The following is an 18,865-nucleotide window of genomic DNA, read 5'->3' as shown; positions in this document are numbered from 1 at the left end:
TTGTGCCTTGATGCTAACCTGTCTTGAAGCTCTCATGCTTGCAAGCATACCTCGCTGTCGGAACCACGCTGCGCTGATCCCTGTATACCGCTACCGGATCATCCGCTCTTGCCGAACCTCTCCTCTGCTACATTGCTATTAGTGATAAGTACCCCACAGGGGAAACCTCTATAACCTTTATACTAAAGCTTACACTATCTAGCTCTGCATACTAAGGACTATTACTACATCTGCATTATCTAAGATTGCTAGCTCTTGAGCCTACTACCACCTGTTCTTGCACTGGGTTGATCTCTCTTGTATGTCCACCTGCTACTCTGTCATCTGCTACCATACATGATTGCTAAACCTATCTGCATCCCATCTGCTACTATCTTACTTTCAAGAACATTTCCTTTCAAGTGTCTGTCATCTACCATCTCTACCCAACCTGTCTCTTCAGCCTATCATATCTGTGTTACTATATACATAAGTCACTCTAGGAAACATCTTATTGAGTGTGTGTATTTACTTGCTGAATTGAGATCATCCACACATGAGGAGTCATTGAGAGTTGGGATTGGTGTCTCAGCGTTTCTCTACATGACTACTGAAGTGGAATATTTCTGCAGCTGAAAATCCACATCATACATAAAACGCAGGAGCGTTACATTACCCACATAAGGGACATCAGACACTGTCTTCTTGAAAGCGTGGTCAGCCGACCAACTTTTTATCCAAATAATGTGGCGGATTGCGACCCCAACCGCAGACAACCTTGCGACCAAAGGAACCTCGTCTAAGGCCGCATCACACAGGTACATCACGGCCTCGGCCATTTGATCCACCATGTCAAGGTGCACCTAAGCACCTTGGACTATTCTGTGACAGCTTGAGAAACCATCACGGAAGCGAACACAGGCTTTAGCAGGGAGCCCGCCACCAAATACATGTGGCGGGAAAGCGTCTCCACGTGCCTATCTGCCAGATCCTTGAACACCGGGGAGTCCTCCACGGGCATCAATGTGGATTTATTCAACCTAGAAACAGTGTGGTCCACCTTTGGTAAAACCGTCCAACAATTGTCTACAGGATCCGCAAAGGGATAGCGGTATTTGCACCGCTAGCATATGCTTGATGCAACGCCATTGGCCGTTCACAGTTTCGTGAATCTGCTCGGGGCAGGGAAAAAACCTGACCCGGCTTCTGAGCTTTGCGGGACCCAAAGGAAACCCGCTTACCTGACTGGATGGGCTCATCATCAATATTTAAAGTCTCCCTGACGAAGCTAATGAGTGCATCTACTATAGCGCATTCCCGCGCCGCAGTAGAAAAGGACTCCTCCTCCTCCCCATCTGAATGTGAGGACTGGGACCCCTCAGGGGGGACGTTGTCTGTGGCAACCAAATCAGGCTCTGAGTCAGAAGACTGAGAGAGCATCGGCCGTTTTTGAGTAATGCGTTTAGACAACAGCAGATCCACCTTGGACGCCAAAGTCGCAAGTGCAGCAGATAAGGAGGCCATGGAAGAGGATTCAGGGGTTCCTGAAGCACCGACCAGGTCTGCGGGGAATTTGTTATCCTGGGACTCCATTTTGCAATAAAATTTTTTTTGGGACACTGGCCCTTTAAAACAGCGGTTCCCGCGGTCCACACCAGAAATCTGCACCACCGGTGGAGACCCCTTAAAAACAGCTATAGCCACAGAGAAAGTACAGTTTTGCAGGAAAACGCCTAAAAAAACTGCCAAAAATCACCCACAGTGTCACAGTGTACTTGCCCAGACCTCCACACACGCTGCTGCAGTGAAGAGAAGTGAAAAAGGAAGTGACCTCATGCACTAGAGGCCGATGCATGCCCTGAGCCACAGTAAAATAATGCCTAATAGAAACAAATGGAATGGGAGGAAGCACTTGCAAAATGGCCGCCGCCCTTACTAGGCGGCCTCCCATAGTAAAGATGGCACCCGAACCGGCGCCGAAATGACAGAAAAAAAATGGCTGCTGGCCACACAAAGAAGCCAAAACAGCCTGCCCTCACCCAAAATGGCGGCTGAGCGATCGGCGCCGAGGCAGTGCAAAAACCCAGGAGCTGGGCACTGCGGGGAACCTGAGAAATACCCCCAAGAATGCACTAAGCCCCCACATCCCCCATCCATAGCAGTGTACACCACAGTGCGCCCCCGGCGGGGGGGGGGCAGGGAGGTAGGGCCGCACAAAACAGCCAGGAGGGGGCGATATCACAGAGACAACCTTTTTCTGCAATCCCGCAGGAGTGGGTCCACCTAACATTCCACACACAACTGTCCCAGGGACACAGGGGTAGCATTACTCACCGTTCCACTGATAGCGGGCTCCGCCCCGATACGGAACACCTCCCACCCTGAGTGGGGGTGCCGTCAGCCAGGAAGGGATGCTAGCAACACACGGGCATTGCGAAGTTGAGACATCCCAGCGAAGATGGATCTCCGCAGGCTCATCCCCGTCCTCAGGGGCACTGTCGTTGCGAGGCCTGGGCGCACCAATGACCTGCGACACTCATTGGCAGGCTGGGACTCCATAAGGATCTAGATTATCCAGTGCGAGGCCCAGCTCTGCTGTCGCTTGTAGTCCTCCGGGGATCCCCCTGACTAACTAGTGATAGTGAGTGAAGGAGAAAATAAAAGACTGTTTTCAAAGAAAAAAATTGTTTTTAAAAGAAAAAAAACAAAAGAACTGAGAAATAGGTCCCAGCTGGGAAGACCTAGACCTACTCCTGACGCTAGGCAGCATGAAACTGGAGAACAGTGCTAACTGTGTCAGGTCAATGGCTGAGGGACGGCCCCCTAGAGGTGTGTCTCAGTGTGAAGTTTTTTTATTAACCTTTTACTGCCTAGCTTGCTCCTGCAGAGGGCGCCATTACCCACTCGTGAAGGTACACCGAAACGGCTGCGACTGTCAGAGGATGTAAGAGAAACTGTTTCAGCTGTTTAATTTTATTAAAAAAGATAACAGCCTGGTAATCCAGTTACGTGAACTAGTGCACTCATATCTGGAGGTACATGAGCACGACAAACTCTCCAATTCACTGCAGAATGGCATCAAAACAAGAAAGTAAGGGTAATCAGCCTTACGAAATACGTATCTGTCACCATTCATCCAAACAAGTAAGCAAAAATAAATATTTTTGAAGATCTTTATGCTATCTTGTCTTATTTAACTCAATCAATATAAAATACTGTAACAGAAATTTCCCAGAATCTCATACTACATATACCACAATTGATCTTTGAGGTTTATTCAGACTGATGCTTGAAGGCTCAGAGTGAAGATATTTGGAGAGATCCATCAACTAAATTCTTTTTTTTTAATGAACAGTAGACTCAGCAAAGCAAGGGGAACACATACAATACTTGAATCTATTGATTTAAAGATAGTTGTAAAATAGGGATGGAATGGTCATTTGGTTCTAATGTACCCTTTTACTGGGGACATAAGTAGCAATGCAAAGGTATTGATAGTATGAAGTGTATTGAGTGGGGACTACCCTTTTGAAAGACTATCCTTATGCAGAAATGCATGGTGCTGACATAACAGTAAGGACTCAGATATTTAAGGAATTACAGGGGGCACTACAAGACATTTAAAAGAATGGGGGAACCTTAATGAGAAAACTACAGTCATGTAAAAAAGTAACCACCTCACCTGTCTTCTGAAAAACCTGCATGCATGTCAAGAAGCAACAGTTTGAACAGGACATGGAACAACTGACTGGTTCAAAATTGAAAAAGGAGTGTGGTAAGGATGTATATTGTCACCCTACTTATTTAACTTATATGCAAAGTACATCATGCAAAATGCCAGGATCGATGAATCACAAGCCGGTGTTCCGTGAAAAAACTCTACCCTCGTCACTTCCTGTGCACCTACGTCATTCAACAGCTGAGCCGCTTCCCACTGCGCATGCTCACAGCTGCGGAGGGTAGGGAATTTTCACGGGGTAGAGTTTTTTAATGTTACACCGCATCAGCTGTTGCCGCATGCACAGTAAATCATCTCCGCTCCAACATTAAATCATCTCCGCTCCAACCCCTCAGATTTCCCTGATCTCGGCTCCAAAATGTAAAAGCGGCGGCGGGTCTATAAAAATATAAATCACGGAGCCGAGATCATGTGGGAGGCCGCACCTGCTAATGAATGACGGGCGCCCGCAGGAAAATCTCAGGGTTGGAGCGGAGATGATTTAATGTAGTGGCTGCCCATGCACAGTGGGACACGCGGCAACAGCTGATATATGACGCGGTGTAACGTTAAAAAATACTACCCCCCGCAGCTGTGAGCATGCGCAGTGGGAAGATGCTCAGCTGTTCAATGACGTACGTGCACAAGAAGTGACGAGGGTAGGGAATTTTCACGGGGAAGGGTTTTTTAACGTTACACCAGAATTAGGATCGCAGGGAGAAATATGAACAACCTGAGATATGTAGACAATACCACACTAATGGCAGAAAGTGAAGAAGAACTAAAGCCTCTCTTAATGAAGGTGAAAGAGGAGAGCGCAAATGCTGGCCTAAAATTGAACATTAGGAAAACTCAAGAAAAGATCATAGTAACCGGTCCCATCACTCCTTGGCAAATAGAAGGAGAAGAAATAGAAACAGTGACAGATTTTATCTTCCTAGGATCCAAGATCACGGGAGATGGTAACTGTAGCCATGAAATTAAGAGACGCTACTTGGGAGGAAAGCAATGGCAAACCTAAACAACATTATAAAAAGCAGAGACATCACCCATACGACAAAGTGCCGTATAGTAAAAGATATGGTATTCCCAGTAGTAACCTGTGGCTGTTAAAGTTGGACCATAAGGAAGGCTGAACACTAAAGAATTGATGCTTTTGAACTATGGTGTTGGAGAAGACTCTTGAAAGTCCCTTGGACGGCAAGAAGATCAAATCAGTTAATCTTGAAGGAAATCAACCCTGAATATTCACTGGAAGGACAGGTCCTGAAGCTGAAACTCAAATACTTTGGCCCCCTAATGCGAAGAGAGGACTCATTGGAAAAGACCCTGATGCTGGGAAACATGGAAGGAAAAAAGAAAAGAGAACGACAGAAAACAAGATGGATAGATAGCATCATCGAAACAATGAACATGAAGTTAAGCAAGTTCTGGGAGGCAGTGGAGGACAGAAAAGTGGCGCGCTATGGTCCATAAGGTAACAGAGTCGGACACAACTAAACGACTGAACAACAACAACAAAAAAAAAAAGTAAGTGAACTACATTGTAAATTGTTGACTTTTTTAATACCCGCCACATTTTTTTCCAACATACCTTCCGCATATGTTTATATACTGTATATACAGTATCTAACAAAAGTGAGTACACCCCTCACATTTTTGTATATATTTTATTATATCTTTTCATGTGACAACACTGAAGAAATGACACTTTTGCTACAATGTAAAGTAGTGAGTGTACAGCTTGTTTAACAGTGTAAATTTGCTGTCCCCTCAAAATAACTCAACACACAGTCAACAATGTCTAAACAGCTGGCAACAAAAGTGAGTACACCCCTCAGTAAAAATGTACAAATTGGGCCCAAAATGTCAATATTTTGTGTGGCCACCATTATTTTCCAGCTCTGCCGTAACTCTTTTGGGCACGGAGTTTACCAAAGCTTCATAGGTTGCCACTGGAGTCCTCTTCCACTCCTTCATGAGGACATCACGTAGCTGGTGAATGTTAGAGACCTTGCGCTCCTCCACCTTCCCTTTGAGGATGCCCCATAGATGCTCAAAGGGTTTAGGTCTGGAGAAATGCTTGGCCAGTCCATCACCTGTTTGTATGGGGCTTAAGGGGTGGGGGGTCAGCCTGCCAGTGCTCAGACCAAACGCTGCACACTGCATCAAATTGGTCTGCATGTCTGTTGTCCTAGAAGGAAGCCTCTTCTAAAGATGATGCACAAGAAAGCCTGCAAAAAGTTTGCTGAAGACAAGCAGACTAAGGACATGGATTACTGGAACCATGTCCTGTGGTCTGATGAGACCAAGATAAACGTATATGGTTCAGATGGTGTCAAGCATGTGTGGCGGCAACCAGATGAGGAGTACAAAGACAAGTGTTTCTTGGTTACAGTCTAGCATGGTGGTGGGAGTGTCATTGTCTGGGCCTGCATGAGTGCTGCCAGCACTGGGGAGCTACAGTTAATTGGGGGAACCATGAATGCCAACATGTACTGTGACATACTGAAGCAGAGCATGATCCCCCCCCCCTTCGGAGACTGGCCCGCAGGGCAGTATTCCAACATGATAATGACCCCAAACACACCTCCGAGACGACCACTGCCTTGCTAAAGAAGCTGAGGGTAAAGGTGATGGACTGGCTAAGCATGTCTCCAGACCTAAACCCTATTGACCATCTGTGGGGCATCCTCAAATGGAAGGTGGTGGAGCACTCCAGTGGCAACCCGTGAAGCTCTGGTGAACTCCATGCCCAAGAGGCTTAGGGCAGTGCTGGAAAATAATGGTGGCCACACAAAATATTGAAACTTTGGGCCCAATTTGGACATTTTCGCTTAGGGGTGTACTCACTTTTGTTGCCAGTAGTTTAGACATTAACGGCTGTGTGTTGAGTTATTTTGAGGGGACAGCAAATTTACACTGTTATACAAGCTGTACACTCACTACTTTACATTGTAGCAAAGTGTCATCTCTTCAGTGTTGTCACATGAAAAGATATAATAAAATATTTACAAAAATGTGAGGGGTGTACTCACTTTTGTGAGACACTAAGATACTATATATAAAGTGAGTACACCCCTCACACATTTGTAAATATTTTATTGTATTTACATAAAATTTACATTATATTTACATATTATTATTATATTTAAATATTTTATTATATTTTCTCTGAAGGGAGGGGATTATGCTCTGCTTCAGTATGTCACAGTACATGTTGGCATTCATGGTTCCCTCAATGAACTGTAGCTCCCCAGTGCCAGCAGCACTCATGCAGCCCCAGACCATGACACTCCCACCATCAAGCTTGACTGTAGGCAAGACACACTTGTCTTTGAACTCTTCACCTGGTTGATGCGACACACGCTTGATACCATCTGAATCAAATTAGTTTATCTTGGTCTAATCAGACCACAGTACATGGTTCCAATATTCCATGTCCTTAGTCTGCTTGTCTTCAGCAAACTGTTTGCGGGCTTTCTTCTGTATCATCTTTAGATCTTTAGAAGGGGCTTCCTTCTGGGACAACAACCATGCAGACCACTTTGATGTAGTGTGCGGCGTAGGGTCTGAGCACTGACAGGCTGACCCCCCACCCCTTCAACCTCTGCAGCAATGCTGGCAGCACTCATACGTGTATTTCCCAAAGACAACCTCTGGATATGGCGCTGAACACGTGCACTCAAGCTCTGACCTATGGTCAACCATGGAGAGGCCTGTTCTGAGTGGAACCTGTCCTGTTAAACCACTGTGTGGTCTTGGCCACAGTGCTGCAGATCAGTTTCAGGGTCTTGGCAATATTCTTTTAGCCTAGGCCATTTTTAAGTAGAGCAACAATTCTTTTTTTCAGATCCTCAGAGAGTTCTTTGCCATGTTGAACTTCTAGTGACCAGTAGAGAGTGAGAGCTGTAACACCAAATTTAACACACCTGCTCCCCATTCACACCTGAGACCTTGTAACACTAACAAGTCACATGACACGAGGAGGGAAAATGGCTAATTGGGCCAAATTTCGACATTTCCACTTAGGGGTGTACTCACTTTTGTTGCCAGCTTAGACATTATTGGCTGCGTGTTGAGTTATTTTGAGGGGACAGCACATTTACACTGTTATACAAGCTGTACGCTCACTACTTTACATAATATCAAAGTGTCATTTCTTCAGTGCTGTTACATGAAAAGATATAATAAAATATTTACAAAAATGTGAGGGGTGTACTCACTTTTGTGAGATACTGCATATATATATATATATATATATATATATATATATATATATATATATATATATATATATATATAATGTATTTATATATGCAGTGGTGGAGGGGTTTTAAAAAATATTTTGGGTGTTTTTAACAAGCCCCCATGTGATAGCATAATATACATGACAAGTCCTCTTTAAGGAGACATTGCATATACTGTTTTTCACATGGCTGTATGCAGTACATAGAGTTGTGGGCATTGTCAACTTGTAGGTCTCATTTTTATGACCAAAGACCCTAAAGCCTCTGCATGTTACCACCACCAGAAGCAATAAAATTCCCCGATACTATAACATCATCCACATCCAGAACAATGATATAATTTACCCTTATTACATGACAATTATATTCTCTATATCCAGCAATATTTTATTTTAGCATTCTCTGATGTGAAGAAACTTATATAAAAACATATACCCACTTCAGGTAATTTATTTGTATACAGTACTCCTTAAAACTGAATGCCAGTGTGGATGTTTTAGTATGTTTGAAAAGGGATGGAGAAAGTCTTTTGAGTACTTTTATTATGATGAAGCTCATAAAGCAGTCCATTTAGTAAGTGAAAAGCTATTGTACTGCACTCTCATACTCCCATGAGAGTATTCTGTATCTGATCTTGGATGCGATTATCAGAAATACACAATGCATCCGGTCCACATACCGAGCAGCATACCCAGCTTTTTACTATGCAATAACTCCCATAGGAAATTCAATTAACAGTGTCAACTGTATTCCCACTAGTCAATGGATCACACCATCAGGGTGCATTCCCCCACCCACCGAACAATAGAATTACTACCCACTTTTAAAAATGATCTTATACAGGCACGGTCAAACGTTGCGAAATCCATCTGCTGGAAGGTTATTGATCCCCCACTAAAAACGTATGACTCTCTTGGGAGTCAGAAAGAATATTTCACAACAAATATACATAACTACTCTCCCAGGAATAGCTCAGACAATTATACATTAAGTTTACAAGACTGTAAGAAATTCATAAAAAAACATACTTCAGCAAAACCCATGATGGAATTGCATAGATGAAAGTCCGGGAAACATGAGTTGATATGTTTCTCTCATAGTTGTCACTGAAAGGTGACAAGCTATAATAAAATACTTCCTAGAACATTATTACAAAACCTTCATTTCCTTGCCACACAAAACTGATTCATTTTTCGGAGGGGGGGGGGGGGGGGGGGTTAAAGCTGAACTCCATCTTTTCATACACTTTATACTAGCTTGGCCCAAACGACCTATGTGCCTCACTAACATATGAATCCACTGGATGTGCAGTATAAACTGTATGTAGCTTCGGCTACATACAGCATACCACACTTTGTTCCGGGTTCGAGCCGAGACTTTCTGTCTCATACACGTGACACAATAGTCTATCACAGCGGTGCTCAGCCATTCAAAGCAAGCAATGTATTCCTTTAATGCAGTGGTCCTCAACTTCGGTCCACGGGGCCCACTAACAGGCCAGATTTTAAGTATTACCTTGGGGAGATGCAGACTAGAATACTGCAATCCCTGAGCAGCAAATGATATCACCTGTGATGTAATTTGGTTATCTTGCAAACCTGGCCTGTTAGTGGGCCCCGAGGACCGGAGTAGAGGACCACTGCTTTAATGAATACGAAGTGTCCTCTGATTAGCTGAGTCACAACCTCTGACTCAGACAATCAGAGAAAGCTTTGTATTCATTGCTATACAACATTGCTCACTCTGAATGGCTGAGCACTGCTGTGATAAACTCTACTCTGTTCCTGGTATGCGACTGGAAGTCTCGGTTTGAATCAGTAGCCGTAGCTTCATACAGTTTATACCACACAACCAGCAGCCTCACATGTTAGTGAGGGTCATAGGCCCAAACAAACTATGTAAAGTGTATGAAAGGAGAGAGTTGAGCTTTAAGAAAAGAACTTCCAAATGAAAGAAAAGTTTAAAGGTTTTCATTTAAAGGTGGACAGTTCCTTTAAATCAAACATTTTAAGTATATACAATTAAACAAACTCAGACATAAGATGGACTCCATATTACACAGTTGAAAAACTGAATTACTGTAACACTCGATTCACATACAGAAGGAAAGTCCCTTACCTATTTTCAGGCCACTCTGGTCTGGTCAGTTGCAGGGGAGAGGAGGGAGCACCAACAATGGATGGATCATTGAAACCTATTGGTGACATCCCCAAGCTTTACTAGCCATTGTCAGAGCTTTCTCCCCTCTCCCCTGCAGCTGCTGCTGGCTGTCACAAGGCAGATTACATGACCAGACCAAAGTGGGCTCAATATAGATAGGTATAGAGATCTTTCTTACACAGGTTACTGAGAATGGGTGTTGGGGGGAGGGGACAATTTTAGGAATAGTTGGGTGGTGCCTGGAATTCCACTTTAAGTTTAAAAACATGCTTCAGATGGACAGTATGCCATATAATGCATAAATAAAGGACAAACCAGCATAATTATACCTTGACTGTTAAAGCCTCATTCATACTAGCGCACTTTCTCCTGCATGTGCCATCTTGCTGCAATGCACAACAACAGATTATTCTCTATGATGCCCATTCACATCACTTCAACATGGTGCAGTGATTTTGAAATAGGTGCAGATGCTTCTTGTGGCGAAGCAGGGTATGTTTTTGGTCCCATAGACTTTAATTGGAACACATGAAAACCACATGTACATGCATTTTTGGCAGGTTTTCCTAACAACCTGTCTCCTCCTCCTACAAAAGACGCATGAAACGCATACAAATGTGCAAAAAAGCATAATTATGCTGCAGCACAAGTGTGAAATGTCTGAAACGTATGTTATGACAACGTTGTCATTTTTTTACATTTTGGAAGGTGGAGGAAATATATTTATCTAGTGTTTGATATTTTTTGCTTAATAAACTGGTCATTTTAAATACACTGTGTAGTTATTGGTAACTCCCTTAAGGTAAAGGACGTCTATGCCAAAACCCCCAGGTTTGGTGCTAATTCTTAAGCCGCGTACACACAGGCCGAATGTCGGGCGACATCGGGCGGTTCAATAAAAAACGCCCAACTTTCGGCCAGTCTGTATGGCAGCCGGTCCGACAGAAGACGGCCAAAGGAAAACCAGCAGCTGATTGAAATGTTCTGGTGGGGGGCTTCCCCCTGTCAGAACAAAACAGCTCAGCGGAGGAGATTGCTGTACTAATGTTGGATCTTAGTACAGCGGCTTCGACCAGAGCTGAGAGTTTTTTTTTTTGTTCAACACAGCGGAAACTCATAGTGTGTACCAGGCTATAGTTTCGGACCACACCCCGGTTATTTATTTAAGGGTGAGCCAGTGACCAAGTGATCAGAACACTGTTTGGATATAGTTGAAGTGCGTGTTATTTCGAAGGAAATGTTTTGACCCGGTCTCACACGTAGCACAAAGTTCACAATTTTTACCAGTTGGTTGGACTAGTGTGAAGCTAGGCTTACACTGTTAAAGGACATAACACAATACAAAAAAAAAAAAATTTCTTATAGAAACAAACACATACAACTGCTGTGTAAAAAAATTATTCTAGAACCAATGTAACATTTTAGCTGCAGAAGAAGGCTTATTAAAAAAAAAATGACATTTTGACTCGCATTAACAGCAATCAAGAACCCTAGGAGAAACTGAAATGTTAAGATGTCTGCTGAGGTTTCAGTACCAAGTCTATAGCACTCTGTGCAATACTGTAAGCAAAGTGTCACATCTGATCTCAAATCTTGCTCGCAGGAATATCTGGCTTTTTGGGAACCACATTTAATAGCTGCAGTTTTCACCTGTTATTTAGTAATGTCTATTGGGATTGGGGTACTCCCGATAAGGTATTAATGCAGGAAGTGATACTGCCCCGCTAGGGCCCCACTAATGGCTTCAATTTTGAGAACATGATTTAAAGTTAATGGGGAACTCTGTAGAATGGAAAGCTGTTCTGCTATCTGATTGGCAGCAAATTACATGTGGAGGGAAGGCAAAGACTCCGATCCAAGTAATCCCTCAATTGTGGCTTTTAATGGGAATAATTCTCCGTAGCAGCGCTGGTATATCCGATATCTGATAACAAACAGTTATGGTCAGGATCTGACTGGGTAAGGCTACAAAATACAGCCCTCTCTGGAATTTTATCATCCAAATGCTGCACACTTTGAAAGCTGAGCCAAAGCATGAAATAAAACCTAGCTACATATCATGAGCTGAAAATGACTGTATTTTGCACAAATTGCAGCAAACGAAAGTACCAAAGGAGACTGAAATGTCAAATAGTCACATTCAGTTGACTGCACACTAAAATAAAGTCACTGCTTATATATTATGCTATGAATGTGATATATTCATCTTTAACCATGCTTTATAAACACGATGGTCACATTTGCTTTTCTTTACAACCAAATGCAAGCAAAGGCAAATGTTTATATTCAAATCAGGTATTTTAAATACTTGCCTGCTTTTCTAAGATACGAGAAACTTCCCCTAAAGCTCTGTCTAGAGCAGACACTTTATTAGTGGCCCAAATCCCAGTGTCCTGAGTTTGCAGTTGTTTCTGGAGGTCTTTGGTAAGTCTTTGCAATCTGGAAGCATAAAACAAATCATTTGCAAACTACTTTCTAAAACCAACAACCTACTAAATTTCAGTTGTAATAAAGCGGACCTTGCATTCAAGGTATACGCACTTAGCTTTGTACGGAGAGTCAGACACAGGGGTTTTAGCTTCCAGGGCGCTCTCATATTCTTTAGCTCTGAAAAATAAATATTTCATATTCAATGTCATTAAAATTACTCATTTGGTCAAAATCAATACACCTAATGCATTTGTATAGTTTACATTTTAAATAAATTTTAAAGGAAAAAAAAAGATCCTATTTCCTTAAAGCGGATTAAACAGCACATTGCTTGGGCTGTCTAATCTGTCCCTCTCTAAGCTGTAAAGAAAAAAAAATAGGTTGATCTTGCCTTTTCCTGTGTTCCCCTGTGTGTGCTGACCACGGTTATCATGGCTGCTGGTTCATGATTACAGTGGTCAGGTTACGTGGCTCTGTCATCCCGCTGCTCTCCTCTCTCCCCCTCCCTCCTTACCTGTCAAATCCTGTGTATGAGAGCTGTCTCCACCCCCCAATCATGTCACTATTAGTAGCTAGCAGTAAAGGTAGAGAAATATTACTGCCAGCCCCTCTGTTCTATCACTCCATCCTACACTATGTAAATGTTTGTATAAAACTATGCCTGTAAATACTTTATCTCAGATCTTTTTTTATGTCACATGACCCCCAGTCCCTCTCCTCCCCATCTAAGGTCTACAGTGGGAGGGGCTGATGGCCAGCACAAAGCGGTCACGTGACCTCCCCCGCTGACGTCAGAGGGGGATCTTGTCCCCTCCCACTGCCGCCTTTAGATAGGGGAAGCAGAGGTCACGTGAGTGGTCAGAAGAGATCTAAGATAAGGTATTTACATGCATCGTTTTATACAAACATTTACATAGTGTAGGATGGATTGATAGAACAGAAGGGCTGGCAGTAATATATCTTTACCTTTACAACCACTTTAACTGCATGCTTAAATCTACATAAAAACCTAAAGAATAACGTATATCTAAGACCATAACTTTTTTTAGTTATGGATAGAGCAGTGAGGAGTTTAGAATCCTATTTGGGTTTGATTGCTGTGTCCCGGATAGGAAGATTCATTTTCTAAAATTGCCCTGGTGACCATCGTCACCGGGACAATCGGGAAATTGAAGAAAATCTGAAATTTTTAATTGCCTTCAGATCATGAATAGAAGGGTAAACTTCCAATTGTCACTTGTTATGGTGACAAGCATCTAATGGGACACTCCTCTGATGTCCTGTAAACACAAAAAAGTGAGAGAAAACCTTCCCAGTCGAATACAAATGGCAAAGAAAAATCTGAACACCACCAAAACCTTTCCCTACTGTATTTAAAATATAAAAAAGGTTAGGCTTTAGATATACTTTAACATGGTAAAACAGAACTGCAGTACACAAAAGTAATTTATTTTGTAAACACAAAGTCAAATAAGAGAAAGCCAAAGTCTATGATCACTACGTTTTTCAGGGCCAGCTTTACCCTATTTTATGTCTTAACATTTATGTTCTGAATATTCCTTAACTCCTTCAAGAGCACGGTAATTTTGGCTTTCAGCCTTACATAATTTTAATTCTTAAAATTACATTTTACAAAAAAAAAAAAAGAATCTAAAAATCAAAACAACCCACCCAGTCAATTCTGTCAGTAATCTGGTGATCTGAGAACTACAGCTTGTGATGTAGTAGAGGAATTCAAAACACATTGAAGACTTCATGTTCTCTCTTCCATACAGAGAGCCTGCTGTCTATACTAAAAAAAATTCTCATATCCAACAATCAGATTTTCATATGCTTTGGTGATACAAGAAGCAGAAAGGGATGAAGTAATTTACCATTGGTTTTAGGAAGTACACTGCCAGTGAATTACAGAGAAATTCTATCAAGGTAACCTAATGACCTCCCTACCAGGGTGGTTTAAAGTGCTACTTACCACCAATGATTGAGGGATTGGGTGGGAGTGGGGTTAAAGTGTTTTGGGTTTATCCATGATGTGTAGCCATTGCACACAATGCAACCTGAGTGCAGTGTGGGGAACTTTCTTCCACTAATAACAGAAAACTTGCACTTGGCCTCAGTGGGTGACTTTTAAAGGCTAAGCAAGCACGAACCACCACAATACCAGCATGTTTCTTCCTCCTCAAAAATTGTTTTAAAAAACAGGTAAATCTTTCCAAAAAGGGGTCACTTTTTGGGGGTGTTTATATTGTCCTGGCATTTTTATTTGATATAATATATACTTTATAACAGAAAAGGCAATTTTTAAAAATAATTGTCTATATATATATATATATATATATATATATATATATATATATATAACCCAGTGGTATTTAACTCCTACGTTGGATCACGTACCTACCGGGTGGGGGGCGCACACCACAGCTGTGCTGTGATTAGACACAGCACAGGCCGATCAGCGGGTGCCGGCCAATGAATGTCCAACAGCACCCGCTGATTGGTGAGGAGAGACACAGGCAGAGCTCTGTTCTGTCAGCAGGGATGTGGTGGATTTTGTAATAAAATCCACCACATTCCTTAGTAAAAACAGCACATAGTAAACACAAAAACACTGGTTAGGCACAAATTTAACCCTTTGATCGCCCTAGATGTTTAACCCCTTCTCAGCCAGTGTCATTAGTACACTGACAGCTCATATTTTTAGCACTGATCACTGTATTAGTTTCAATGTTCCCACAAAGTGTCAGCTCGTTTCAAATTTGTACACTGCAATATCACAGTCCCGCTATAAGTCACTGATCGCTGCCATTGCTAGTATAACATTTAAGAAAAGAAACAAATAAAAACCCCTGTATTTGTTTCTCTATAGTTTGTAGATGCTATAACTTATGTAGCAGAATACATATTGGCCTAAGTTTATGAAGAAATTAGATTTCTTAAAATTTTCTATTGGATATGTTTTATAGCAGAAAATAAAAGATAGTTTTTTTTTTTTTTCTAAATAAACAAAAAAAAACAAAACCCAGAGTTGATCAAATACCACCAAAAGAAAGCTCTATTTGTATGAAAAAAGAATATAAATAAATGTATTAAATGTATGTACAGCAATGCATGACCATGCATTTGTTACTTTAACTAACGCAGTGCCAGATAAAAAAAAAATGGCCTGGTCATGAACGGGGGTAAATATTCTGGAGGGCAAGTGATTAAATACTATCAAAAGAAGTTTGAAAAAAATGTGTGAATCATTGGAACACTGTATGAATCTTAGGTGGAAATATTTATAAACAGTCCCTAAAGAGCATGTAAACCCAAAATTCATTTTTCAGTATGGCCCATAAGGCCACTGTAGTTAAACAGGCACTCAAAGAAACCTGTAATTCTAACAAGGCATTTATAATTATCCTTGTTTATATAGAGTGTGCATGCAATCTGTCAATTTCTGCAATCTAGCTGTTATTAGACAATGCAGTTCACATACAAAACTGACAGTATGGCTCTGTGACTTTTGGTGGATGTGGACCAATCAGAGTGATCACAAGGGTAAACACTGGCTTTGTTTACAAACTTCCATGCCCTCCCCTTCTTCTCACAACAGCAATTCGGCTTCCTCAGGAAGGGGAGGGAGGAAAAGGCAGCAGCAGAGGATGGCTTACAATCAGTCAAGAGGGGGGTTTTAAAGTATTTTGTTTTTAAAGGTGGGAGAGATCTAAAGTGCCACTGATCATCAATGATGGGAGGTGAGTTTGAAATGCTACTGACCACCAATTTATTTCTACTAATCATAATGCATTTGGGGGGTTTAGCACAACACAGCCATACCAGCGGTTTGCCTGACCCCCTCTGTTTTAGTACAATAGCAAATTAAAGTTTTATACCAGGAACTCTAATTATTAACTATTAAAAATTTAAAAATATTAGAAATATAGTAAAAAATAAAAAACACCAACAGAAAATATATTTTCTTTTTTTTTTTTTTACATCACAGGACACAGAGCAGGCTTAATAAACATGACTACTTGAGTTATGCACAACCCTACAGGTGATTGGACACTGGCGGACAAAGACAGGAAGTCCCCCCTATATAATTCCGCCTTTCCAGGAGAGCATCAGTTTTTTGACCAGTGTATGAAGGTGACTGCCATGGATGTGCAGTGCTCTGCACAAGTATTACTGAATTTGTAAATGGTTACATTAGCAGGGTTCATTCATGTAAATATTTATGACCTAAAGTTTCATGAAATGTCTATGTATACATGTTAAATAAGAAGAAAATCCATGTCACACCCAGCATATTTTTACTAAAATAAATGACAAGCTTTGTAGTGTACAGTATCTCTGCAGTTAGGGTTTAGTTTCTGGATACAGCGTGACTCAAAATGGTCCCTTGTTTTACAGTGGATGAGATGGAAGCACCACTGCTGCAGCTGGGAGCCGGTGTCACTTCAGGCGCACGGGTGAAAAAGCCAGCGATCGGATTGGAAGCTGTCGAGCACGCAGCTGCAGACTGGTGCTTTGCACCTTTAGCATGGCTAGACAGCGCTGCCTCTCCCATGTTCGTAATGTCAAATGTTTTACGACACACACTGTACATTTAGCACGTCCCGGGTCCTGATCTTTCTCCAGTCACCTCTCATACTTTTCATCATGAAGCCATACATTTTAAATCTGCATTTCCCTGTCATTGCTACCCTGTGAACACACTGAAACTGTGTTACCCCCATAAAATTAACTTGTAATTTGACCAATATACTGTAACTGGAGAAAAAAGATTAATGACCGCTCCTGCTTGGGGATAAAGCTTCAGTTCAGGCAGTCATGATGGAGGTGCACCCGAACTGGTATGGATGGCACAGTCAGATGCACAAAATGCGGCGCTTACTCTTTAGGCCCAAACCACAGTCATGATGGAGGTGCAGGTGGACTGGTATGGATGGCACAGATGCACAAATGTGGCGATTACCCTTGTCTATACTCAGGGGTCAAGTCCTGGGAAAAAAAGTGTGGGGCTGTGGACATGATACAGGAGGTGGTCAGGGGCTGTGGACATGATATAGGAGGTGGTCAGGGGCTGTGGACATGATACAGGAGATGGTCAGAGGTTGCGGACATGGTAGAAGAGATGGTCAGAGACTGCGAACATGATACAAGAGATGGTCAGAGACTGCGGACATGATACAGGAGATGGTCAGAGACTGCGGACATGATACAGGAGATGGTCAGAGACTGCGGACATGATACAAGAGATGGTCAGAGACTGCGGACATGATACAAGAGATGGTCAGAGACTGCGGACATGATACAAGAGATGGTCAGAGACTGCAGACATGAAACAAGAGATGGTCAGAGACTGCGGACATGATACAAGAGATGGTCAGAGACTGCGAACATGATACAGGAGATGGTCAGAGACTGCGCACATGATACAAGAGATGGTTAGAGACCGCAAACATGATACAGGAGATGGTCAGAGACTGCAGACATGATACAAGAGATGGTCAGAGACTGTGGACATGATACAAGAGAAGGTCAAGAACTGCGGATATGCTAGAAGATAGAAGAGCACTAGGGGGGCTGGAGAGCACAGGGCAAGCAGAGAGCACTGGAGAAGATGAATGGCAGGGAGGGGGGGACTGGAGAGAATTAAGGGGGGGTTTGGAAAGCATTGCAGGGGGGTTGGAAGGCGCAGGGGGGGCGGAGAGCACTGGGGGGGGGGAAGCAGGGAAAACCAGGGGGGTGGAGAGCACATGGGGAGGGGGGAGAACTGGAGAGCACTGTCTGGGGGGAACTGGAAATCACAGAGGGGGGAGCCAGGGAGCACAGGGGGGTGGAGAGCACTGGGGGGAGATGAAAAGCACTGTGGGGAGCTGAAGAGCACCGGGGGGGGCTAAGAGCACGGGGGGGCTAAAGAACACTGGGGGGCTAAAGAGCACTAAGGGGGGGTAAATAGCACTGAGGGGGGTTGATAGCACTGAGAGGGGTTAATAGCACTGAGAGGGGGGTCAATAGCAATGGGGGGGCTAAAGAGCACTGAGGGGGGTTAATAGCACTGAGAGGGGGTTAATAGCAATGGGGGGGGGGGGCTAAAGAGCACTGAGGGGGGCCAGAAAAGGAAGTTGTATAGGAGGGGGATGGGGCAGCTGCATATAGATAAATTGAACTTTCCATATTCCTCCTGCAGCCGCTGAGAGGAGCAGTAACAAACATTCAGCGACAGCATGAGGAATATGGAAAGTTAAATTCATCTCTATGCAGCTGCCCCATCCCCCTCCTATCCAGCACACAAAACAAGGCTGCTCAGACACTCTCACTGATCTTCTTCCTGCCG

At 42.9% G+C, this 18,865-nt stretch overlaps 1 protein-coding gene across 2 annotated transcripts in view; it reads right to left on the bottom strand.

The window, feature by feature from the left end:
* Positions 1–18,865, bottom strand: part of SCAPER (S-phase cyclin A associated protein in the ER) — a 422,169-nt gene that overhangs the window by 197,115 nt on the left and 206,189 nt on the right. For both annotated transcript variants that reach the window (XM_082252843.1, XM_082252842.1), the window contains exons 18-19: positions 12,649–12,714; positions 12,420–12,546 (exon numbers count right to left, since the gene is read on the bottom strand). In XM_082252843.1, coding sequence (XP_082108969.1) covers positions 12,420–12,546; positions 12,649–12,714 — 193 coding nt within the window. The remainder of the gene's footprint in view (positions 1–12,419; positions 12,547–12,648; positions 12,715–18,865) is intronic.

The sequence above is a fragment of the Pelophylax lessonae genome, assembly GCF_965119305.1.
Source record: "Pelophylax lessonae genome assembly, chromosome: 4".
Taxonomy (NCBI): domain Eukaryota; kingdom Metazoa; phylum Chordata; class Amphibia; order Anura; family Ranidae; genus Pelophylax; species Pelophylax lessonae.
Note: the sequence above shows the minus strand (reverse complement) of the source record. Positions and strands in the feature narration are given on the sequence as shown.